Source organism: Melanerpes formicivorus, unplaced genomic scaffold (assembly GCF_026170545.1).
Source record: "Melanerpes formicivorus ecotype bairdi unplaced genomic scaffold, bMelFor1.0.p_v2 SCAF_4, whole genome shotgun sequence".
Taxonomy (NCBI): Eukaryota; Metazoa; Chordata; class Aves; order Piciformes; family Picidae; genus Melanerpes; species Melanerpes formicivorus.
This window is the reverse complement of record NW_027142356.1, coordinates 8543917-8569599: the sequence shown is the minus strand read 5'-3', so window position 1 is coordinate 8569599 and position 25683 is coordinate 8543917. Positions and strand designations below refer to the sequence as shown.

Sequence of the window (25683 nt, the reverse complement as noted above, 5' to 3'; positions counted from 1 at the left end):
TATAATGAGGACTTTAAAATACAGGAGAGTAGTGGTGAAGTAAATGAATTGTAAAGGGGGGGTGTGTAGACTTTGTCCTCCACAGAAATATGGGATAACTGCATTAGTATGTGCTTCTTCCTTCACTTTTCCCAGCTAATGTGATCAAACATGGTGAGTTTTGTTAATAGAAGATGAGGAAAGATGAGAGAAGATTTGGAGAGGGATGTTTTGGAACAGAATGATTGTGTTCTCAGAATGTTCTAGGAAAATGTCAAAATAGTGGTGCAGTTGTATTAGCATTTTGAAGTAATACTCTAAGTGATGAGCAGTACTTGTAGGATACATCTTACTGAGTGTGATCTGCACTGATATCAGTGGTCCCAATGCCCTTTTATGCATTCAACCTGTAGGCTTCAGCAGGATTGCACCAGTTTAACTAAGGAAAAAGACTCTCTATTGAATAAACTTGGAAAAGGGTATTCAGGTCAGATGAAATCTTTGCAATTGTGCTATCTGTTATCTAAAATTAAACTCAGTATTAAGTAATTGATATGCCTAATTGTGACAGCTCAAGACAGCTTGATGCCCTCAAATCAAGAATTCTGATTGCTTCATTATACTGGTGAAAATGCATGGTTTTGCTTCAGTGACAAAGCTTAGCTTGCTACAGCATGTATCCTAACTGTTAAGTCTTTGGGGTAGAGCACTGTCTTGCCTTTGGGCCAAGCCCTGAAGTGTCATGTTTAAGGGAAAATGGAATCTCTGCATTTCCAGGAAGGGGTATTTCTTCCTGTTCCTGTCTGGACAAGGGTCAAAATGCAAAGGTGTGGCAGCAAAGCAAAACCTTGTGTTTAGTCCCTCTCTGCTGTGTCCTGGTGAACATTTTGCATGGCTCACAGGGAGCTAAATTCCTGACTTACTGAGGCAGTGCGTAGCTGCAAGACTGTATTCCACTGCCTCAGTTTTGAGAGATCCTCCCAGCAGACAACATGCAGTTTGCTTCTACTTCACATGAGCCTTTGAATTGTCTTGGAGGAAAATGCACCAAATCTAGGAGACACTCAAACACTGATTCTTTGTTACTTCATGGACTGATTTTCTGAAGGCAGTGGGAACTTTGCTTGTTTTGGGACCAAGTGGTCTGTGGAAAAGGGCTCATTTTCTGCTTTATTTTCTGTATGTTTTCACAATACATGGAAACATCAGCTGAAGTTAGACACTTGGATACACAAAGAGCTGCTAAGCTAGAGTGGCTTTTGTAGCTCTTTCAGCAGATTAGGTCTGCAACCACCACTGATGTGCCGGTCCTGATCAGCTCTGCAGCCAAAAGTTCAGTGCAGGTGGAGAGAAATCCTCAAGCCTGAGTGCTGGTCAGAACCCAGTGTTAAAGACATGGTTGAAAGAGCACTTCTCCAGGCAAATGTTCCTGTCTCACTTGTTTTGAGTGTGAAGTATCTTGTGCAGTCCTTCTGTCTCCTGGAGAATTAGAAGAGCAGGGAAATGAAAGGGAATTGGTTGATTTGGGAAATAGCCTTCACACGACTGAGGAAAACCACCTAGTGTTACTTCATTACTTTTCTTTGATGAAGCTCTTTTCATTCATGTCAGTCTACTCTGCTTTTCTGCCTCCTTGCTATGTGACTGGGAAAATAATCTGTTGCCTAAGAGGTGAATCATGCTTTGTGCAAAGTATTACAAATATGCTTATGTTCTCACAAGCATAAACACATAATAACATCAAACGTTTTAATAATTGCACTGCTGCTAGCTGAAATACCCAAGAATTATCTTGAAATATTTTTATCTGTCTAATCAAAACATCCTTTTATTTTGTGGTTTTATGTTGTTGTTGTTTTATTTGTTTGGGGGGGTGGTGGTGGTGGTTTTTTCCCTGGATGTACAGGGAAAACAAGAAATCACTTCTCCTTTACATCTTCTAGCAACTCTCTAGCCAAAAGATAAGGAAGGATATCTTCCTTTGCTGTGTAGCTACATAGCTACGGTCAATGGCTGGTTTCAGTGTGGAGTTTAAGGAGAGCTCTATACATATACATGCTCAAAGAAATGTCTGGCAGGAGTTAAACAGTCTGAATAAGTTCATCTGTAAGATATCCTTCAGACAATCGTTGTATTCCACAGGTATCACTAAAAAGTAGGCCATGTTTTCATACTTGGCTGCTAAATGTGGCCACCCTCATTTGTGTTTGTACCTCTATAAAGGAGATAATTATTAAAGACAGTCACTTCTGTTTAGCACATCTGAAAGGAAGGGCACAAGTTCAGAAGGAGGAAAAAATCATACAGTTATATGGATGAGGGTTGAAGAAAATTACTTGTGTGCTGTGGACTTGACTTACGTGGCCTTGGGACAGCCAAGCCATTTAATCTACACTACATTAGGTCAATCTGTTTAAAAGGAGAAAGCAAAATATAATAATAAAAAAGGGTAAATAGAACCAACCAACCCTTCAAATCTTTTCTGCCCTCGTTTGATCTTGCCTCTGCAGGCTACCTAGTAGTTACAGAACTGATCATATAGAATTATAAGAGAGCATGGCACCCAGACACTGCCTCTGGTCATTCCTCTAAAGCAAATAGCAGGAGGAGGTCAGATAAGGCCTGACTCTGTTTGCACTCTGGGGCAAGTAAATGTGGAAAATGCTTGCTGGCGAGGCACGCAACACCCCAGAGAATCCAACTCGTGCAGAATAAAAGTTGTCAAGAAGGCGGTGCAGTATTACCATGGTTCCTGTCTCTGTGGCTATTCTAACAAGTATTGGATACACGTGGAAGGTGTGTGGACTGAATAGTATCAGGTTGCTGCATCTGGCTTGGCTTTAGAAGTGGAAATATAGCAACAAGATAAACGAAAGGGCCACCCACTGTAATGTGTGGCTGACCAGTATAAGGGGGGGGGGGGGGGAAATCTTTATTGGATATTTATTCCACAGGCTGTTACAAAGAAACTGCTCTCAGTCTGATGTAGTGCCAAGCACAGAGGATTAAAATTTTAATGACTGTTTGTTATCAACTTCCAAGACATCTAGGAACAATGAAGAGATTCCATAACTCCACATAAAGAATATTAGTTTCAGATAAGAGAGTGCTTGAAAACATAAGTTCAGAAGACACAGTAAAATGTAGCAGGGAAGAAGATGAATACAAGTCTCAGCTGCAGAACATCTTATTTTGAGGGTGGAGAACAGATTTATAGCTATTTAGTTGTTAAATGCCAGAATCCTAGGTAATTGCATGCTGACAATGACTAGAATGGGACAATGTCTGCTCTGGAGTGATTTAGAAATCGCACAGGATTATTCCTGTTTCTCTGAACCTTTTTTCTGGGGGGGAAGAAGAGGGGGAGTGTGTTCCTTTATCAAGAGATTATTCTTTCCTATAGGTAGTGGGCCTGAGTATGGATTTATTTGTTTGTTATTCCCCCCTGTTTATTTTTTTTTTTTAAATGAATTAGATAGTCTTTTAAATTCTATTATGCTGCCTCTTCTGTGTTATGACCCCGAGCACTGAAGGAAGTCTTGCTAGAAAATGGAAAGGGGTCATAAGATTGAGAAGAGGGTGTAGTCAGAGTGCAGGGTCTGGAATGAAAGATGATCCCTCCGTGGCTATTGCAGACTGAAACTATGAGCAGCCCCTACTAACTCAGGGGCTGCAGACATACATGTAGTCTAAAGCCACCCTGTTCCTGCCTCTTGAACTGCATGTGCTCAGCAGTCTCCTCTGAGAATTGGGGCCCAGGTTTGTTTGAATTAATAGTGAAGTCATTACACTATGTAAATATGTTAGTGTTCATCTGGTTTTACTCACAAGTTATTCTTGCCTTGCTGTGTTGTTCCTGTTTTCTTGTTTGTGCAAAATTAACCAGGAGCACTTTAAAACTGAAGAGAAAAAAGGGTAAATAGTGTTGAAACCTTGATTGCTACATTATTCACCACAGGCTAAAATTGAATAGGCAGCTCTAACTCAATCATATAATAAGAGTACAGTGATTTTATTAATGTTGTTAGGGGCTCTTTCCTTTTCTGCTGTCTTTGGCCTCCTTTGAGTAAAGTGTAATAATTTGTCTTAATAGCCTGGTACTGTAATTTTTACTTTTACTGAGGGGTCAGCTGAACAGCAGTATGAGCCTAACCACTTCACAGAGCTTGCCTCAGCCCTCAGGGGACTATGAACAAGCCCTTTCCCAGGACAGCTGCTCTTTTGCAGGTAGGTTGCATGAGCACTGCTGACCACTTGTACAAGCATAACTGCTCCTAGAATGAGTCAGGATGTGGATCCACATTCATATATTGGAATTCTTGCTGTTGTTATAAAGGGGAAAGCCCCAAGGTGCATTGTTGACTTGTCCTGTTTCTCAGTCTCACTCATGCAGACCAAATATAAAACTTGAAGAACTATCACCTTTTGTTATTCGTGGTGGTTGGTTGGTTTCTTCCTCCCTCCCCAGTTCTTTCCTTGCCGTTAAAACTCATGAACTTCTGAAACCAAATCTCTGAATTCTCTGTGGTGGATGAGACTGGAGAGTGGGAGCTGGTGTGGGTGCCCCAGCATTTTTTCATTGCTTGGCTATTAAAGCTAGGCTGACTGATTTTTGGTGCATGATTTCAGTTCTCTGTAGGTGGAATTCAAAGAACTTGGTCACTCTCAGTGGAGTTCTCACAGCCACTATGTTTCTCTGTGCATGAAAAAGAGGGAAGGTATTTTGAATCTCAGAAGACGAGGTGGTTTCTGATGCACAGAGAAATAACTGAGGATTGAAAGAGGCATGTGAGCCAGGTGATCTCACACAAATGACCATCAGGGAGGGAGACAATAACGCTGACATTTAGTAACAATGTTAGATGCAGTCAGCAGTCTGCCGAGGTGGAGACTGCGGTTCCTCCCTCTCAGACATATGGCATCTGGCTGTCTCTCCAGATGGCATGAACTCGGGGCTTCATAGCTGTCCTTTTAAAGAAAAGGGCCAGAGAAACTTCATTTTGGACACCAGTGGCTAAAATACTTTGTATTCTGCGGCACAAAGCATGTTCTGCAAGGAGTACCTAAGAGTCATTGCCAGGGTGAGCACCGCAAACACTGCACAAATATTTATAACCTGGAAGCATTTTCTCTCCAGACTAAGGGAGTTTTTGCACTGAGTTCAGTCAGACAGGGTTTTCCCCTGGCTTTGTCTAGCTTTTGAGATTATTTAAAAGCAAAGGAAGTATATTTCTTTAGTAGCTATCCTACAGAAGGTAAAGCTATGAACTCACTTTTCTTGCTGTGAATATATGTTTGCAGAGATGGTTCCCAATAAAAGATGCACCCAGAAAGTGCATCGTGATTTGATAATGTTCACAATAGCAATTTACTGCCAGTTTCCAGTAGAGTTATTCTACTCCCAGTCACAAATCTAAGTACCTGCCTGTGGTTTAATGCTTAGTGCTTGGTGAGCCACAGGAACTGCCAGCTCTTTCCAGCTGGATAATATTCTTAAATTAATAAAAAACCCTCCATACTTCTAGAGTTAATAGATCCAGAGGGAAAACTGGTTTTGGCAACCTGCTGTTCATCCATCACAGTAAACATGTTGATCAAACAGCCAGAAGAATCTCACTCTGGAACAGATGCTAAGTAGCCAATTAGAGACAAAACTAAAAAGCAAAACCATCAGAAAAGGGGTGGGGAAAGGGCAGAGATAAAAGGGCAAGAAGAGAACAGTCTGCTGAAAAGGCTGGACATAGAACAAAGTATGTGCTAACAAATCCTTATTCTTCAAGCAGCCTTTGGTGCTGCATTCAAATTACACAAAATCAAGACCTGGAGGCTTCCTGTCACATGGATTTAGTGCTGCTTTGCTGACCTCAAAGATTACCTAATGCTATTTTGATGCCCTCTGTTGTATTCTTGCTGCTGGTAGTTCACCAGACAATATCAATCATATGCATGAGACAAAATCCATATAATTTGAGGTTAAACTAACTGGTCCCCAAACAGTCATGACAAGATGGGAGGGCATGGCCTGAAGTTGCTCCAGGGGAGGTTTAGGTTGGATGTTAGGAAGCACTTCCTCACAGAAAGGGTAATTGGACACTGGAATGGACTGCCCAGGGAGGTGGTGGAGTTGCCATCTCTGGAGGTGTTTAAGCAAAGACTGGATGTGGCATTTAGTGACACGGTCTAGTCAGTGTGGTGGTGTTAGGTCATAAGCTGGACTTGATGATCTCAGAGGTCTATTCCAGCCTCAACAATTCTGTGATTCTGAACCTTCTTTAATCATGTGTTTTGTAAGGTACCAGTTCTATGGATCAGGAAGCCTCCTTCAAAATCAAGCAGAGTATAGCATCTCTATGGTACCTCCAAATGTTTAGAAGAAAACACTGCTACGTAATTCCATGGTAGTGATATGAGATAGAGAGGGAAAATGTGAGCACCTGTGTACACATAATACACTTCCTCTGAAATGTCGAGAGTCATCAGACAAACACCAAGGCGGATCTAAGGTTGATAGTTTGCCTTAAAGATGTGATGGGACAGGAAGACTCATATCTGTGCAGCCTTGGGAACTGCAATGCATATGCTATGTTCTGGTGGTAGTTCTGTGCTGTTCTGTAGTATAAACTACAATACACATCTGTGCATATTTTGGATGTTGTGTGCTGCCCTTTGAGTCATTTGGGAATATAACTCATTTCATATAACTTACCTATATGAGGAACAAAGGGTGGACCAAGTTGAACAAACTTGTAAAGTGGATCACTTTAAGTTCCTTAAATCTTTGGGTTTATACTTTCATAACACACGTAAAACATACTAAATTGAAGCCAGTGTGGTTCAGAAATAGTAACTGCTCAGGAACGTAATTTATCCACTTGCAGTCTTTCAGATGACATTTTCTGTATGTCTTCCTGGAGCCAAGGATAGCTTTAAACAGACACTGCCTCTTCCCAGCAGGACACAAAATGTAGGTAGCTCTGTAAGAAAAGGTGTTGCCTTATAAGCTGTTGAATAAGGTGTTCTACTGTAGCTGTAAAATGCTCGCTGAAATCAACCATGTGGGTCAGGAGGTCACGTAGGGTCAGAGTGTGAGGGAGATTTCCGAAGGGAAAATTGGTTTTCTGTCTGCAGTGGAAGAGGCACCATCAGCACTGGCTGGCTCTGCGTGCGACAGGGCAACACAGCTCCTGTGTTTGTTTTGAGGAGTTTGACTCTCTTTCCACCAGGCACAGCTACGCCCTCCCCCCTTAGGCACAGCTCCCCACGCAACTGCTTGAAGAGTGGGAAGTTGTTTCTCATGACATTTTTTGTTGGGATGAGGAAAGCCTGAGTCAGGGCTCACGTGTGTCCTGCAGCCTTGTCGGTTCAGAGGGACCTCAGTGAGGTTTGTTTTTTGGTTGTCAAGATCTGAGTTTTCTTTGGCTCTAGCAAATCATGAGAGCTGGACTACTGCATGCTTTAGAAATGTTCTTCCCCTGGTGGTCTAGGAGTGGATTATTACTTTGAAACATGAATATTTATTGTCTTAATAGCACAGGCTTCTTGGACCATTAGCCACACAATTTGAGGGAACAATCTTTGGAGGCTGCAGTGTGTGCACCCTGTGAATCAGACCTCATGAACAGCAGTGTTAAGTTAAAGAGTTAAAAAAAAAGTTGTTGCTATAAGGGGCAGCAGTTGGTGCTTTTCTCTCTGGGTCAGGCAGAGAAGTGGTTCAGAGTTGTGTTATTTTAACAAGAAGGTTCAATGTGAAAAACGGAATTGTTGAACTCATAATGGCAACTGAAAGGATTAAATCTGTTTCACTGCAACTACTGTGAGTTTTGCTTTCAGGAATGGTCTGTGCCACAGCAGTCACTGAGAGTTGAGAGTTTCTGGTGAGATCAGTCTGAGACAGGATCCATGTCTGGAACTGTCTGAGAGCACAGCATGATTTCCTCTGTGGGATAAATTAACCATGGCTTTCTACTTGTGCACAGTGAGGTCTCTCGCTATCATCTATGCTTGTGTTGAGCTAAGAATAGAAAAAAGCAACATCAGCACTGCTGTGGGAAAACTCCATTGCTCCAGATGGCTGCTGATAAACTCTTTTCTCATTTGGGATTAAAACCAAAATAGTAGTAAATGATGCTCATTTCCCATCCTCATTTTAATGTACATATTTGCTTAGCAGCTAAGAGAAAGCTAGGCTGGAGTTTGTCCATTAGACATGGATTTGTCTGAATGCACTTCAGAAGCTATCAGAAAGCAGTTTAATTGCCATGCAGGGAAAAAAAACAAACCAGCTCATGAAGAGTTGGGAGTTTGTTAAAACCCTTTGACCTTTTCCTTTCCCCCCTACTTTTGCTTTACCACATTTCCATTGTTATGAGGGTTTGTATCCTGTGAGATCATGTTAGGTCTTCTTGACTTTCATAGAGAGGATCTTCGTTCCCTCTCCAAAGAGGTGAGTAGGACAAATTCCATTTGTGATGTATTCATTTAGCTCTATAGGCCATGCGTTGCATGCAACTGTCCCACCAATGCTGATCTGCTAACAGCCAAATCAAATGTGAGATCCTGTCTCAGAATCAGGCCCAGGCAGGCAAGGAGCCGCGCAGTGACGCACACTCTCTGTAATCAGTCGTGACAGCAGGAGCTTTGGTCGAGGCACATGTTTGCATTTCCTCATTTATTAGCCTGCTTTTACTTTGGATCAACTCATGTCTCTGAGAGAGAAAAGCAAAAGCAGACCTGCACCCCTGTGGCTATTTCATATGTTTGCTCTATGCAGACCAACTCCTTGCTCAGAAAGATAATTTTGTCCTGTCCAAAGCAGGACAGGAAGGAGAGGCTCTCACCATGATTGAGCCAGTTAGTTGCTTCATCATGCCTGATGGCTGTGGAATATTAAGCAATAGGCACAGACCCAGGACCAAAAAGCAAACAAGTTCTATTGTTCATCTCTTATGTGGAGGCTGGAAACTCTGTCCTCTTGCCTATTGTTCAGGCCAGTTTAAGAACGTAGTAAGCATGCTGGCTGGAGAGAGGTCAGCTTCCACCTCCTTTACAGATATGATTTATAAAAGTATAATTAATGCAAACAGAGAAAATAACCATTTTTCCCTTAAGTAATAGACCAAGTTGCAGTCCCAGTTTATTTGTGGTAAGCTGGCTCACAGGCGTGGTATAAAAACAAACATTTGTGTTGGTGTGATAAAAGAGAGATGTGTTTTGAGAGCAGAAAAAGGCATTTCTGCTGGATGTGGTGGCATTACCTGGGGGCACAGGTATTTGCATAGTGTATTCATAATTAGGGATTCTGCATGTACAGGATTGAGTATCAGCCTAAATTTGCTTTCTGACACTTTGGCACCTAGGGAGCAAAATCCTTCCTAGGATAATGTATGTGTCCATTTTCTTGAGCCTCTGTCTCACCTTGGCAGTAGCTACTGCCTCTTTGCCAGGTGGGAGAGAGTGATAAAAGATTGCCCTGGTAGTTCTGCAGTGCTCTTACTAGCTGTGGCTTTCCTCCTGTTCCTCAGCTCAGTCCCCACTACTATCCCATGATAACTGTATAAGACAGAAGCTGGCCAAGTGTCCAGTACAGTAACTGCAGCGATATTGTCACTTACATGGTACATGAGACTTCAGATCTTGAGTGTCCACAACAAAAGGGTAATGAACAATGTCCATGCTGTTTCTTCTGCTTGGGGTGGTAGTAACTATGATGTCCTGTCAGCACAGATTGCACATGGACTTTATAATTAGTTTTTTAAAAAAATAAATAACTAACTACTTCTGGGGGAAGTCACTACTGATATCTATTCTGCAAAATCCTTTGTTTAGGCACAGCTCCTCTCTGTTGAAGGAAAATTTGAAGCTAGCAGTGTTTAGGATTCCTCATACTGGATAAGTGATGACAAAGCCTAGGTACCAATGCCAGTGGCTCTTCCTGCCTTTCTGTGACACAGCTAGTACAGCATGGAGTAGCTTCAGCATAGAAACAAAGACATCATAATATGAGCAATGAGAGCCTGGTGACTAAGACACTGGCTAGAAATACTGTCTTCAACTATTTGCTGAAGGCCATGATGAAATTCAAGCCCTTATCTCCCAAAGCTCAGTGAAGCGTGTCTGCTATCAGTCTACTCACCACCCTTCAGCACATTGCAGCATCTGTCTTACTCTCCCCCGGAGTGCTTGTCCATTGTGTTTTATAGTGGCAGACAGAGAGACTCCATAGAACAAGAGTCCCACCACTTAGTATTGCTCCAGCCTGCAGTGAAACTCTGTGGTTTAGAATGGCCATATAAAAAGTGCAGGATAGTAAATGGCGCCAGCAAAATTATCAGGAAAAAGCTCATTACGCTGAAAAAAAGGGGCTGAGCTAGATCTTCTCTGCCAAAAGGGAAAGATAAAGGTAGGCATAAACCCCACTCCTACGTGCTTCTCAAATCAAGGGAATGACACCAGCCACTTAATCACGGAAGTTAGAGAGCCAGTCCCTTCCTCAGCCTTGCTGTAAAGTTAATACAAAAGGACAGGATTTGGTGGCACTTCTGGAAGGACTTTTTCAACTATAACCCCCCCCCCTCCCCCCAAGTTTTCTCCTTTATCATCTGTATTGCTTTCCTTGAATATTTCTGTTATGCACTCTTGGCATTTTGACTATAAGTTAAGGAAGGATAGGGATGAAGATTCATGTTCTCTTCCCCCTCAAAGTTTAACATTTACATGTTGCTATGACCTGGCTGGCAAAGGTTAGTCTTTGTGTACTGCTGCAGGGGACATCCTGGCACAGCATGAGCAGCACTGATTTGTTTATCTAGCCCAACTCTTCCAACATTGCAGAAAATCCAGCACATCTTTGCTGTGCTTTCTTGGACACACGTTCGACAGTATCTGTCTTTTACACAGGGGTGCAAAAGTAATTGGAATGATGGAGGAGAAAACATCCCAGCAAGCAACGTTCTTAATCAGACAACGCATTCTGAAATCGTGACTCCTAATCACAGGCAGATCTCGGTTATGTTGTGCTATGGGTGACTTGAGCACCTCTAATCTGGGCTAAAAAAATTAAATTAGATTGTTTAAATGCAGTTTCAGGGAGTGCTACATATTTTATCTCTCTTTCATCTGGTTTCTCATAATATCAAAGCTGCATTTAGGGGATGGAGATTTACGACCAGAAAATTAAATGTATAGCTGAAGATTGTGAAGGGATGATGTGCCTTGTAGAGCTAGTGATCAGTGCTGGGGAAGCAGAGCTGGTTTATGGCTTGCTTTTCCCCTCTCCATCTGGGACTGATCTGTGTCTTTGTGTTGTGTATAGGAAATGTTCTCTGCAATTCATTAAACGTAAAGACTGTTTCAAGCGCTGTGGTGTAGATTTTGAAATCCTTGAGTGATGCACAGACAATTGTTAGCATGTACGTTTTTACAAGTGTGTTTTCTTTAGCCTATGTTGGGTTTGTTTTTTAAAAACAACAAGTATTTATACCTAGATTGGCTCAGATGCTGCCAACAATAGGACAAGTGTGGGCACATTTTCACTCCTGTTAGTCAAAGAAATCTATACAAAGTATTATTTAGTGTTTTGGTTTGGGGTTTTTGTGTGTGTGTGTGTGTTTCAATAATGAATGCTGCACAGTGATAGAAATTACTTTTCTGGGAGCAGGAGTTATTCCAGTGAATGTCTAGTGCCTAGGAGACAGATGTAAGACTGCATAGGCACTTTTGTTTCAAGCTCCTTGTGATTGATAGCTAGAATATCAAATTAATGGTGGTTTTGGAAGAAAGATCAAGGCAGTAGATGGCATCAGGCATCTGCAAGAGGGTTTTTAGTATAGCTGGCTGGCAGCTGGTCTTCGGGTCTTTTGAATGGATTTGCCAGTTGTTGTCTGAGCTATATGTAACACAAATTATTTTTTGATATGTGCTGCAGTCATTTACCTTAGGTAGGTCTTAGGTTTTGGCTTCCTTTTCTTCATTTTAAAACTGGCCTCTTTATCTAGGATGGGCTCTGGAGTGAACTGAAGCTTGAGTTACTTCATTTGCCTTAGAAGTTTTCTACGTTAGAATTGTCTTCTGTTACTTTTAGCATTCTGAAAGACCGAGTTCAGAGCTGGCACTTAGCTGCATACCTTAAAATATCTTTTTCAATGTCACTCAGCCTAAAAGCCAAAAGTGAAACAGGCCCCAGATATGGTATGTGAGAGTGTTCATTAGCACCACTGAGCATCAGGGAACTCTTTTATTTTAAAAGCTGTTTGAGGAACCAAAAGAAAACTGCAAGTAGGCTTCTAACTGACAAGTTGCAGGTGTATGCCACATGCCCATATTGGAAAAAAAGATGCAGTTATGAAGGTCTTGATGACAGACAAGGGTCTAAAATGCCTTCATCTCCAGGTTTTGGCTAGTTCATCTGCTTTTTATTTGCATTTCCCCCATCCATCAGTATGAGTATTTTCCACACAGTATAACCATTCACAGCTCTGTATAAAATCACTTTTCTGCGCTGTAAGATCCTTAGTTTAGTAAGGTCTCATTTGAGTAAGAGAAGCCTTAATTTTGTAGTAACTGTTTCACAAATGGTGCATCAATGTTAATGAGCTCTTTCTGGAAAAATGAGGAAAGGAGTAATGGGATTGAAGGGAGACCACTTCGGTTCTGCTGTGCTGGAATCTGTAGAACCCACTTATGCCTCAAGAGTACCAAACAGGCAAGGGATTGTATTTGTCTCTTACTGCTGCTCTTGTATAAAAGATATGGCCGTCTTTGATGTTTATCCTCTGGAGGACGAACTCAAGAGGAAATGTTTATTCTTAGGGGAGAAAGACTTACACATACGTCAGGTTACTCCAAACAGCTGCACTCTGGAATTATCTTCAAAGACACATATTCAGAGGGCAGAAATAATGGGGCAGCAGCACTTGGGAAACATCCAGACAGCACTTTTGGTACTGCAAAGTGCATTTTAACAAAGGCAACAAGGAATCAAATCATAAGGGAAATGGCATGGTTACTCCTGCCATTAATGGCGCTAGAGAAACTTGTCTGGTTTTAGCATTGGACCTCATTTTTCTTCTGCTATTCTCAACAGAATGGCATAAAGATGGAGAAACAAGAAGCTGTCCGTCGTAAAAATCGATTTTCAAAGCAAATTCTCGATGGCCTCCAGGTTTTTCTTTCCTGAGAACAATATAACCGAGCATTGATTCAAAATGCCATTGAGACAGTAATCAGCCTACACTGAAAGTTAGTCAACTGACCTTTCTGTTTGTGGAAAGTAGTTAATGGAAAGAATCATTTTGAAAATAGTAAAAGCAATTTTTTTGAGCTGTTTAAATCAAAAATAGAGAAAACAATTTTCCACAAAATGCCCCAAATTTATTCTCATCTTTTTTTTATCTAAACAAATTCCTCAAGCATAACTTTGAGGAATTACAAAATAATACTACGTGTATGATTAATAGTCAGTAGAATTAGATGCAGACAGAGAACACAGTTGTAGCTGTGTGGGAGTCAACAGAAAGGATCCTGGAATGTGGCAGTGTGTGGTGTTATGTCTCCTTGAGGCTTCATGTCTTTTGCTTTTGTAGGAATGACTTTTTTCTCTCTCTTTACAGGACCATACAAAGCTTTCAAGTTGTTTTTGTTTGTTAAGAAAATAAAACCAAAGGCTGGCATTTTTCCGTTAAGATAATGCTGGTTTTGATGAACATAGCAGAATTGAATTGTGTTTGTGTGTCTCTGCTTGCAGGGAATTACATGTGCCAGGCAGTTTGTGCTCTGTAATATATTCCATGCTGCATAGCATGGGATATTGTTTAGCAGGTGACAGATTTCAGGAGTATACTAAGCCCACAGCTGAGGTGAAGGTTATCATCTAAATGAAATACTGACCAGTGATGGTGGTTGTCTTCTAAGAAGTCTAACTGGAGTCAGCCAGTTGTGAGAGCTGCAATTGCAAAGGAGCTTGTACTGATGCGGTGTACATGTTTGCTGTGAGAACAGTTAACTCATTATCCATTAGTGGGTATTCCTATCAAAGGAAAATGCCTTCTTGGAGTTTAAATTTCAATGTTACCCGCTGGAGGGTCCGTTTCAGGACTTTTTACTGACTGAAGGAGAGCTGTGGCTCTGTTCACCCTTCACTGTGGTGTTTTAAGCTCTTGTCTATGAATGAGACACCTGACCCCACAAAAACATGAGTTCTCTTGTGCAAACATGTTTGAGGCAACAAAAGATGAAACCACAAGGGAACTGGTTGTATCTCATGATCCTTTAAGCAGATCCTCATCAGCGATGTGATATTCGAGACTGCTAGATGGCTGCAGTGAAGCATCCCTGGCTGCAGTGAAGCATCCCTACCTGCACCTCAGCTGCCTCTCTTTGCTGGGGGGTGGGTTTGTTGGTTTGTTTTCTTTTAAGTGAGCTGCACGCAGGCCTTGTACAAAAGAATGCGTCACTGTGAACTTTACTTTCTCTCCCCCCAGGCCTATCCCTGCACCAACGATAAGGAATGTGAGGTCGGGCGGTACTGTCACAGTCCTCATCAAGCCACCTCTGCATGCATGGTGTGCCGGAGGAAGAAGAAGCGTTGCCACAGAGACGGCATGTGCTGCCCTGGGAACCGCTGCAACAATGGTACCTTGCTCATTCCTTCACTCTCCTCCAGAACAGCAGCAGTTCCATAGCATGTGTTTCTCTGAGCCTTCCCAGAAACAGTAATTTTTTCCAAGTGACTGTGCTGCTTTTTCTAAACCAAGAAAATTTCATTATCTACTTCATTCCACTCCATTTTCTTTTGTAGAATTTCTATGTTTAGGGTATGTGTACTACCAGACATTTTCCTTTTTGGGGGTGAGGAAACCCAAAATGCTACTGCTGACTGAAATCACTGCACTACATTCAATGTGGTTTGGTCACTGGAAGACTGCACAAAAACCATATTCTAAAGAAAGCAAAAGAAACTTACTGAATCCTTAATCAACTATCCCTGAGAGGGGAGGGATTATAACCATACTCTTTGCATTCCTATACTCTCCTCTGAAGACTGGAGGGAGATGTCCATGAGGCATTCTCCAGGTGCTCAGACCATAAGTCAGAATAACAGTGTTACTGTCTGACAGTGAGTGAAGCAGAGCTGCATAAAGGTTAAGTACCAGTATCAGGGATAGAGGTGTGACTTAGAACTGAATGTCACTGAGACCAAGCCCTAGCCCCTTCCTGTTCCTGGCTTGTGAGCGTCTCTTGGTTGATTTTCCTCTTGCTCAAATTTTTGACCAGCTGTCTTTTCCATACAGGTATTTGCATACCAGTCACTGAAAGCATCCTTACACCTCACATCCCTGCTCTGGAAGGGCCACGCAACAAGAAGAATGGTCACTATGCTAGCAAGGACTTGGGATGGCAAAACCTAGGGAGGCCACGCTCCAAGATGTCACACATAAAAGGTAAGATCATGTTTGCACTGCACTGCTTTGCTCTTTCAGGTTACAAACCATGATAGTGCTGTAACCAGAAACAGGCAGTAATTTCATGGGGGGTGAACCTCTATTGTAAGAACTTGTAGCATAACTCTAAAAGTGATGTAACATCTAGCAACAGTTCCTGTCACTGAAATAGCAGCTACTTTCTTCTCTGTCAGAGAAAGGCTGATAATCCATTTTTAGTTGTGCAAGACTGCACACAACCTCCTGGTGTAACAATCATGTAATTAAGCACTTGCAGTTTTATTTACAATGCTGGAGCTGAATTTGTCCTTCCTAAGTCCCATGGCAGGTACCATCAGTTACCCCCTTGAGCCTTCCTGATTTGTATTTTCTGTTGTATTTACACCTTTCAAATAGCTACACATGGGAATATCATCTCTGCTTTTCCTGAGGTTCATTTGACTGAGGACTGACTCTGTACTGTCACATTTTCCCATGAGGTAAAATAGTTTGGTTGCTCTTTTTAGGACATGAAGGCGATCCCTGCCTACGGTCATCAGACTGTATCGAGGGACACTGCTGTGCTCGCCATTTCTGGACCAAAATTTGCAAGCCTGTGCTGCATCAGGGGGAGGTGTGCACCAAACAGCGCAAGAAAGGCTCCCATGGACTGGAGATTTTCCAACGATGTGACTGTGCCAAGGGCTTGTCTTGCAAAGTATGGAAAGATGCAACCTCCTCTTCTAAATCAAGACTTCATGTGTGCCAGAAGATCTGAATGAGGATTGAGAAGGCAGTATTGAGTGACTGTGGCTTTGTGTATTTAATGCGTTACAGCGACAAACAAGAACTGCAAATGAAAGCAAAATGGCTAAAGTAACGGTTAGGGTAGGAGTAGAAGTCATACCAAGTGCATTTCTTTTTGAGCTGGTGGTAAACACAAGGTGCAGCTGGAGTTCTCCTACTCCTACTGGTCATCTCTCCTGTAAATAACTTCTACAGTTTGTGGGAAATGCTAGATTGCAAACCAGTACAGTGGGCATGGATGTCACTTACCTTGCTGTGTTCTGTGATGTTTCAGGGCTGTTAGTGGGTTTCCGGCCTGGTGATGACTGCTAAGAAAATTGTATACATTGTACATAGGAAGCAGTGCACTCCAAGAAGACTAATCTGTCAGCAAGCGATTTGCCACATTGCAGCTGTGCAAAATGGAAATAAAGTTACTGTGAATGTCCACACAACCTTGTCATTCAGCAAAAAGCAAGCACTCCTGCAGGACAAGAGTGCTCTGTTTTGGAGGCCCTCATGAAAGAGGTGAAAACTCACCCTCTCACAGCAGTTTCTGTAAGAGGAGACATGTAAACCTGGGGTTGTTTCCTGTATGTTGGTAAATTGAAATGCTTTATGTAGTTCAATGTCATAGTATGGCACTTAAGAGCTTGTGTTTGCCTCGGTTTACTGCTAGTATACATTAGGTTGAACAGATGAAGCAAATACATGCATGCTGAATCCAGAATTATATACAGACAGTTGCTCATTAGTCCTAAATATACTTTCCTTGCCTAAGCATACTTGCATTATAGACATTTCCAAAAGAAACAGCAGCGTGTTGAAGTGCCTAACTCAAAGAGCTATGAAGTTATTTTACTGTTTCTGCTATAACAGATGATGCAGACATTTGTTGAGGTGTTTAGAGCACACTGCTACAAACTCAATTTTTTACATTTCATTAGTACCAACAGGCTACTGATGGCACTCTGGAGAAGTATAACATTTATTTCTTAGAGGCAGCAGAGAAAAAGGAGTTGGCTTTTGTGAGAACCCCTTCTCCTGCAGAAAAGGATGTAAGAAGATGGCATGACTGCAGTGACTCGTTAAACTTCATGTGATGTCACAGCATACCAGCCTCCAGCACGTATTCATCCCGGACTTGATGTCCTCAGTCTGGACTGTTCTGCCAGGAATGATGGAAGTACATGGACTGTGGAAACAGCTGACATGTCTACATTGTTTGCTTATTGGTTACAAAGGACACTCTCTACACCTTTACTTGTCTCCCAGGTCTTTTCAAACTTTTTTCATTTTACTTATTTGCAAATATTCCGTTGCATAGACTTTGGTAAAGAGACTGGAAGTCTGATTCTAGAATTGATCTACTGCTAAACTGTAATTACCCATTTCTAATTACCCACTTACAAAACATGAAACACAAGGGAATTTTATGGTTAATGTGTTCTGAGCAGCACAGGTAGACCAGTGTGACTGAAGGCCACGTCACCCCTACCTGACATTTTTTTGACCAATGTTTTTTTTAATGCTATAACTTAACTACACCACCTGAATCAGACTCACTATCTGGAACACAGACCTCAGCTAGGTCTAAATGAAACTCTAAATAAGAAGAGCATTTCACATGCCTCTTTCCCTACTGGGGTTAGTTTTTACTGACCATGAGTGACTGCTCACAGATAGTCTTCTAATAGTCTCAGTCAGAGTTTTATCTTGCAGTCGTATAGTTGCAACGCTGTCTTTCAGAGTTTTTCCAGCACAACTGAAACAGGAATAAGGTTCAGAAATAGCATAATTTCAAGATGTTAAAAAAGTACAGAAAGCAATGTTGCAGATGTTATTTACCCTGACACAGCACATACTCAGTCGAAGAGCTCTATTGCTCTCACTGCAGCTAGAGGTAAAAGAAAATGATACCCAGTGTGAACGAGGGGGGCTGCAGGAATGAGCTCTCAGCAATTCTATTGTAGGCCTGTCCCCCTTTTTCCTCTTGCAGAACATAGTTATTTGGGATAATTTATTTACAGGAAATGTTTAATAAGATGTATTTTCTTATAGAGATATTTCTTACAAAAAGCTTTGTAGCAGAATATATTTGCAGCCTGTTGACTTTAATGTAGAAAAATGTATAATAAGATTAAATATATTAAATGTCCTTTCCCATTCTTCCCCAGTATTTTACCCATATTCTTTTCCTTACCTGCTGCTTAAGAAGAGTAGTTCTTTCTGGAAACAATCTGTTAAAAAAACAACTACATATTGTGACTGTACAAGAAAAAAAAAGCATCTGATTGTACTGTACTTGTGTCTCAAAGTACCATGTAGGCTGAGTTTTGGTAAAGCACATAAAGGTCATCTTAAAAGCCCCATGTTTCATTGCTATAAAACTAGTTTAAACAGCAACTCACTCTCTGCTTCTCTTGGGCCAATTTACACCTAAAAATTAAAGAATAAGTTTTGAAAACAATGCAGCTGAATACACACTGTTCAGTCAGCCGGGTTAAACAGAAGAGGTAGCCAGACACACTCCCTGGATAGTGAGAGGTACCACAGAGGCTCAGGGTGAATAGAGCTGGTGTGGAAATTACACAGCATTTTGCTACAAGGTGCAGCACAGAAACACACCTCTGCAAGGTCTCTGACTAGCAGATAGCAGCATGAGCTCTGATAACATGTAGCAGTCCATATGGCACAACTGAAAATATTGCTCCTAATGGCTGCCATGTTCTGATCCCAGGAAAACCCCCACAGAGCTCAATAAATATTGCGAAAGAATGGCTGTGGTTATTGAGCAATGGTCTCAATATCCTTGTTACTTGTTTCTGGTAGCCCTTTGCTCACAGATGTGCAGTTGCAGGATGGAGCAGTCTCCAAGTCACACTAGAGTTTGTACAGAAATGAAAAGGTTTCACTACTGTTACTTGCAGTATTTGGTGGGTAGGCCTTCAAAACATAGTACCACAACACAGTAAGAACATAATAAAGCTGTGAGCGTCTTCAGAGCCCGAGGCCTTCAGCAGAGCTTGAGACTGCCAAAGCCTTCAGAGATTGAATCTGGGAGCAAAAACAATAGGCGCAGGCGGGGTCCATTGCACACCACAAACACTGAACAGCATAGCTGAACTGAATAGCATGCAAGCAGTTTTGCAACACTGAAGTTTGATTGTTCAGAAGCCATTCAGTTAATATTTTGGGAGGAATATACATCAGTTTGAGAATAAAAGAACAGCTAAATTTGGGATAAATTGCTCTCACTCACTGTGTCACTCATCAAGGGAATTAAGAGTGATTGAGTAATGTTTCAGAAATCTGCTGTCATGACACAAGTACTGAAGAGATTATTGCTGAACAATTCAAATACTCTTCCTATTAGCCTAGAATAGCCTCAGCATTGCAACATCTCTTTGGAAACACTTGTTAACTTTCCTACAACTACAGGATTTCTACTCTGTAACAGCATATATTGAATCTACAGTACAAATGTGGGTCTGTATCTATTAATGTACTATTTACTGTGTCTCATGGTGTTTGCTACCTATAATATTTATAATTTTAAACCCCTTTTAATGAAAGCAACTAAAATAGATGTATGCACTTACTTGTATAACAACAGTTCACTTCCAGCACACATCTAGCACCTGACACCTAAAACACAATTCACTGGAATTCAAGTCATCTTCTGCACGTTCTGGCTTTCCTGCTTGTTGTGTCAATGACAGCAAAGAAAAAAATACAAAGACAACCCTCACCAAAGATCATGAACTGTCTTGGGCAAAGGCTGAGAGAAGACATTCTGAAACTGTTCCTTGCCAACAACCCACCAGTGCTCTCTGCTTTCACTACAGAGTCCTGCATCATCACCTCCCCCAGGAAAGGTTGACACTATAAAAACCCAGGTGTTCATTTTTCATCCCTTCTGGTGTCCTTTCCTTCTAGGAAAGCCATTTAAAAGCCCAAATATCCTGAAGCTCAAATCCAGCAGAACCTTGTATTAGCAGACATTCTAAGCCAAGACTTTACAGAATCACAGATTTAAGGAGTCTTGAGAACTATTGTCTAATTTCCAAAAACTTAACTGCTAAGAGAGTTATGTATATAAGACTACATTTGCGAAAAAATAAAGAACTCTAGCTTTTTTGGATTGTCAGCTGACTGTTGTGAAACTAATGTCCACAGTGTGCTTGAGCGGGGAGCAGAAATCCAAACTCCCTCTCCCAAAACAACCTCACCTGTAGTCCATAACAAGGGGAAGTGTAGTTACTTTTCTGCACTAGGCACAGCTTTATGCCCCACAAAGCCATTGTTAATCTTGTGTTTAAGTCACTCTGATACAAATTTATGCTTTCTTACGTAGCACACTAGCCTGATGTATGGTGGTTGAAACCCCTTTCCTGGAGATATTCAAGGTGAGACTCGACGAGGCCCTGGATATCCTGGTCTAGTTGGGAATCACAGTATAACTTAGGTTGGAAAGGACCTCGAGGATCATCGAGTCCAACCTATCAACACAGACCCCATGACTAGACCATGGCACCAAGTGCCACGTCCAATCTCCTCTTGAACGCCTCCAGGGACGGCAACTCAACCACCTGCCTGGGCAACCTGTTCCAATGACGAACGACTCGCTCGGTGAAGAACTTCCTCCTCACCTCGAGTGTAAACCTCCCCTGGCACAGCTGGAGACTGTGTCCCCTTGTTCTGGTGCTGGTTGCCTGGGAGAAGAGGCCAACCCCTTCCCGGCTACAACCACCTTTCAGGTAGTTGTAGAGGGCACCCCTGAGCCTCCTCTTCTCCAGGCTAAACAATCCCAGCTCCCTCAGCCTCTCCTCATAGGGCTTGTGCTCAAGGCCTCTCCCCAGCCTTGTTGCCCTTCTCTGGACACGTTCAAGTTTTTCGATGTCCTTCTTAAACTGAGGGGCCCAGAACTGGACACAGTACTCAAGGTGCGGCATAACCAAAGCAGAGTACAGGGGCACAATGACCTCCCTGCTCCTGCTGGCCACACTATTCCTAATGCAGGCCAGGATGCCATTGGCCCTCTTGGCCACCTGGGCACACTGCTGGCTCATGTTTAAGCAGCTGTCAGTCAGCACCCCTAGGTCCCTCTCTGTTTGGGAGCTCTCCAACCACTCTGACCCCAGCCTGTAGCTCTGCATGGGGTTGCCGTAGCCAAAGTGCAGCACCTGGCACTTGGACTTGTTGAATGCCATCCCATTGGACTCTGCCCACCTATCCAGTCGGTCGAGGTCCCTCTGCAGAGCCTTTCTACCCTCTAACTGACTAACATCTGCCCCTAACTTGGTGTCATCTGCAAACTTGCTGATGACTGGCTCAACCCCCTCATCCAGATCATCGATGAAGATGTTGAAGAGGACAGGGCCCAGCACTGATCCCTGGGGCACACCACTAGTGACTGGCCGCCAGCTGGATCTGGCACCGTTCACTACCACTCTCTGGGCTTGGCCCTCCAGCCAGTTCCTAACCCAAAACAGAGTGCAGTGGTCCAAGCCACAGGCTGACAGCTTGGCCAGCAGTTTGCTGTGGGGAACGGTGTCAAAGGCCTTGCTGAAGTCCAGGTTGACCACATCCACAGGCCTCCCCATGTCCACCAGACAGGTCACCTGATCATAGAAGGAGATCAGGTTGGAGAGGCAGGACCTGCCCTTCCTAAATCCATGCTGGCTGGACCTGAGCCCTTGGCTATCCTTCCCTGCTGACTGCAGGAAGGTCAGACTAGATGACCTTTGGAGGTCTTTTCTGGCCTGGACCATTCTATGATTCTGTGATCTTTCTGATGCTGCATTAGGAGAGATGCTGCACAGAGAGTGAAGGAGCAGAGTTAGTCCAGAAGGCTGGGCTCTCTCATTTAACTATTAATGTTTCACTGAGATGAACAGAAACTTTGTGCTACAGTTTTAAACATGCTCCCCACTACCAAATCATGCTTACAGTGCAGCACAGACCCTACATCCACTCTTACCTTATGTTTTACCTTCAGCTTCAAACAACTGTTGGGAGCTGATGGAATTTGGTAGATGTCTCCTGCAGCCTTCACTTTCCTTGCTGCTCTGTCAGCTTTTCACAGACCTGTTTAAGACACTAATGAGGGAGAAAACACAGAAAATGATGGGGCTGGAGAGGCTGGACTGGAGAGAGCCAACCAGAAGCTTGAAAAGTGGGGGAAAAAAATCAACCCTGAAACTTAAATTAGATGCTGCTGCAGAAAACATCAATGTTCATCATACCCCACCTGATTACCAAAAACAGAGGAAGGGCAAACATGCTCTGTGTGTTCCTGTACCACATCCCCACACCACTGATCCAAAGCAGGAAAGCCTGATTCACTCTGGTCCCTCAAAAGCTAAAGGGTTGAGCCTATGTCCCCTGGCAGCAGCATGCCTCTCACCTTGGTCCTCTGTGTATCTGAATCCCAGTAATTCCAGAGACTTTGGATTTGTCACCAACCCACTGCTATACATTGCAGCCTGCCCATGCCTAGGAATCCCACTGGAAGACAGTGGAGAAGGAAGGAAGAGGCAAAAGCAGGAGACAGCTGTTGCATTGCAGAGCTCCAGCTGGTCCCAGAGCTATTATTTTGACCACCACTGACGGGACTGACCCTGATGGATCTACAGCATTGGATGGAGCTCATTGCAAACTTGTTTATTCTGGCAGCTCCCTGTTTTTTTTGGAATTGCTTATTGTTATAGCATGAGTGTCAATTACTTATTTACAAATGTCTGGTAGCAATAAACTCTTTGTTTTTACAGTACCGGCTTGCAGCTTGGTTTAGAAGTGGCTTGCTGCACGCCAACTTCCTGAAGCACAGGAAATAATCTTTTAAGAAGCACAGGCTTGCTTTTTTTATATTTTTTTCTCCTTTTTTAAAGAAAAAATAATAGCTGAAGAAGAGTAGGAAAAATGCATAATTAATGCAAAAAGATTTCCTGACAGAAATCTTCGCCTGACTCCATGGCAAAACTCACACTGCAATGCTCCACTGCTCTTATCAAGGTTGACCAAAGAGTAGTCAACAAATCAGAAATGTAAAACTGCATGGCTGCTATGGCATGTGGAGCCCATGTTTTCTTTTTCTGTTTCTTATTTCTGAAAGCATGTTATTCATCAATATTCAAACTTATTTAAAACATCATCTATTAATCAAACACTCGCTAGTTCAGTACAACTCGTAGCATAGGACTCACGGATATTCTTTACTTAGTGACAGTAATTTTTAATGGAGCCATCAAGGCAGGCAGATACTTAAAGCTTTAGAAAAATCTACCTTAAAACTATTTGGGCAATGTCTTTGTGTCTCTGAGCAGTTAGGGTTTGCCCACTCAGGTGGCTTAGTTGGTAGCTCATTAGACCCTTAATGGGAAGGTCGTGAGTTCAAGCCTGCAGTGGGCAGTAGTGTCCTCCCTACTCTAGTCATGAGGTCTGTGGTGACAGGTTGGACTCGATGATCTTTGAGTTCTCTTCCAACCTTAGGAATACTTAAACCAGTTCTGGATATTGTAACAATGCTTCTAATAACAGATGATAAAAGAAGACCCTCATGCAGATGGTCTCAAAGAAGAGTTACTTTCTGTTCCAAATAACATTTAGCTCTTCTATTATGTTAATTTCAGAAGAGGGTGATACCGACTGCTTTTCCCAATGCAGCACACTGTTTACTGGCAATAAGGTGTTTAAGTTTGGAGAACTCAGTTATTAAATCCTTTTAAATTACTTGAAAGATAGGGTTCTTCATCATGAAGCATCCTTCTCCTGTAGAGATCAGTCTGTTCCTGTGGAGGAACTGTCTGCAAGTCATAAATGATTTCCATTAGAAATTCATCAGGAATGACTGTAAATAACTGAAGTAAGAGGCTTTCCCTTTTCTACAATGGTATCCAGTGAGACCTCAAGAATGTATCAGAGCCTATGAATTTAACAGATTAATTTTCAATTCTTTGCACCACTGGATTTTTTAATCCTGACATAGATGAGAAAATGCCAAAACATAATTCTCACAGTATCTCCAGCCTGATAAGAAATAGAATCTTGCAATAATGCCCACTGCAGGACCTGTTGTCATGAGATTTGCAGCTCAAAACTAAACACTCAAAATGCCCAGGAGTAGTGAAGCAGAATCCAAAATTCTTTTTGTTTCTTTGTGTACCAACTTTTCTCTGGTAGAAATGTATGGTTATACAATCCCAATTACACCTTGTTGTGCAACACTCAGAATAAATACCTCTTCAAAAAGCAGGAGAAACCAAAAGAAGACATTTTCCCTCAAAGTTAAATGCTGAAGACTAGAAGTCACCCATGACATAATGCAGTCATTTAGCACTCATATTGTACATGAACTGTCTTAATGATTCAAACTGAAAATACACTCAGTGCTTTGGTGCAACTCACCTGAAGGGGTGACACCAGGATTGTAACACTGTCATCAGGCACACATTGCACTGCTGCATGCCTTCCATCACTTACAGCAATAGGATTTCACCCTGGGTGATTACTTAGTGAAAATAACTGTTGATAAACAAGCAGTTCCCATTATGGTGCCATAAATCTGGCCGTGTAATTTATGTGTTGACACTTTATCACCGTTGGTCACACAACCTCTCTAAGTGAATAGGGAAACATTGGTATAAAGAAACCTTGCTTTGCATGCAAACATTGTAACTACTTAAGTGGATCATCAGTAAGGGTCAACTTCCATAGTGTTGTCTTCCCCACCTGAACAAAGAGGTTCATTTGTCCATGATCAAATGTGTATTCAATGAGCTGCTCAGCTGTGTTATCAGAGGAATTTTATCTGTCCTAGAAACAACACAGGAAATTAGTTTCCACTGAAGAATTCAAATCTATTATTAATTCACATTTTTGCCTTTAAAAAAAACCCCAGACTGCTAGAATTTGCAGGCTGTTTCAGAAATATTCCATCTCTAACTGCCCAGTTGCAGAATGTAAAAGAAAGTAATTGTGTGAAAGGCAAGAGAAAAGAGAACTGAAAAGTTGTTTCTAATATTTACTGAGCACTAACAAGCTGAGTAGGAAAACTGTCAAGGAAATACGACAACAATTTCCCAAAAGCTTGAAATAAATGCTAAAGTCCCAATTTAGTTCAGTATAGTCTAAGTAGTTTGTAAAACACATCTCTGAAATATAAACACTTTGAGTACATAGAGGCTGGTTTACCAGTGATCCAATAGGCAGAAAGTCTCACAGAAGTCAGTGCAGCAAGTCCCATGGAAGTCAGTGCAGCTCTTCAGGAATGTTAATGAATGTCTTTGTGTTACCACACAGCACAGGTCACCTTTCCTGAAAAATAAAAGCAAATGCAGAAAACGCTCAATGCAGGACTGAAAAGACTTCAGAGATCAGCAGCAACAACATTGCAGGAAAAAATCATGGAGGAGAATAAGGAGGATTGGTTCAGGGATCAAGGGTTTAGTGGCTATTTTAGAAAGAAAATTACTGTAATGGTGATGATGAATTGCTATAA

General features: G+C 42.1%; 1 protein-coding gene and 1 long non-coding RNA gene across 2 annotated transcripts in view; one reads left to right on the top strand and one right to left on the bottom strand.

Annotated features, from left to right (window-relative positions):
• Positions 1-20309, top strand: part of DKK2 (dickkopf WNT signaling pathway inhibitor 2) — a 48152-nt gene extending 27843 nt beyond the window's left edge. The window contains exons 2-4 of the mRNA XM_068136881.1: positions 14457-14607; positions 15267-15416; positions 15923-20309. Coding sequence (XP_067992982.1) covers positions 14457-14607; positions 15267-15416; positions 15923-16173 — 552 coding nt within the window. The 3' untranslated portion in view covers positions 16174-20309. The remainder of the gene's footprint in view (positions 1-14456; positions 14608-15266; positions 15417-15922) is intronic.
• LOC137440602 (uncharacterized) lies at positions 13863-16579 on the bottom strand. Its single transcript, XR_010987198.1, has 2 exons — positions 16452-16579; positions 13863-14002 (listed from the first exon to the last, which is right to left on the bottom strand). It is a non-coding gene; the product is annotated as an uncharacterized lncRNA (long non-coding RNA).
• Positions 20310-25683: the final 5374 nt, after the last annotated feature.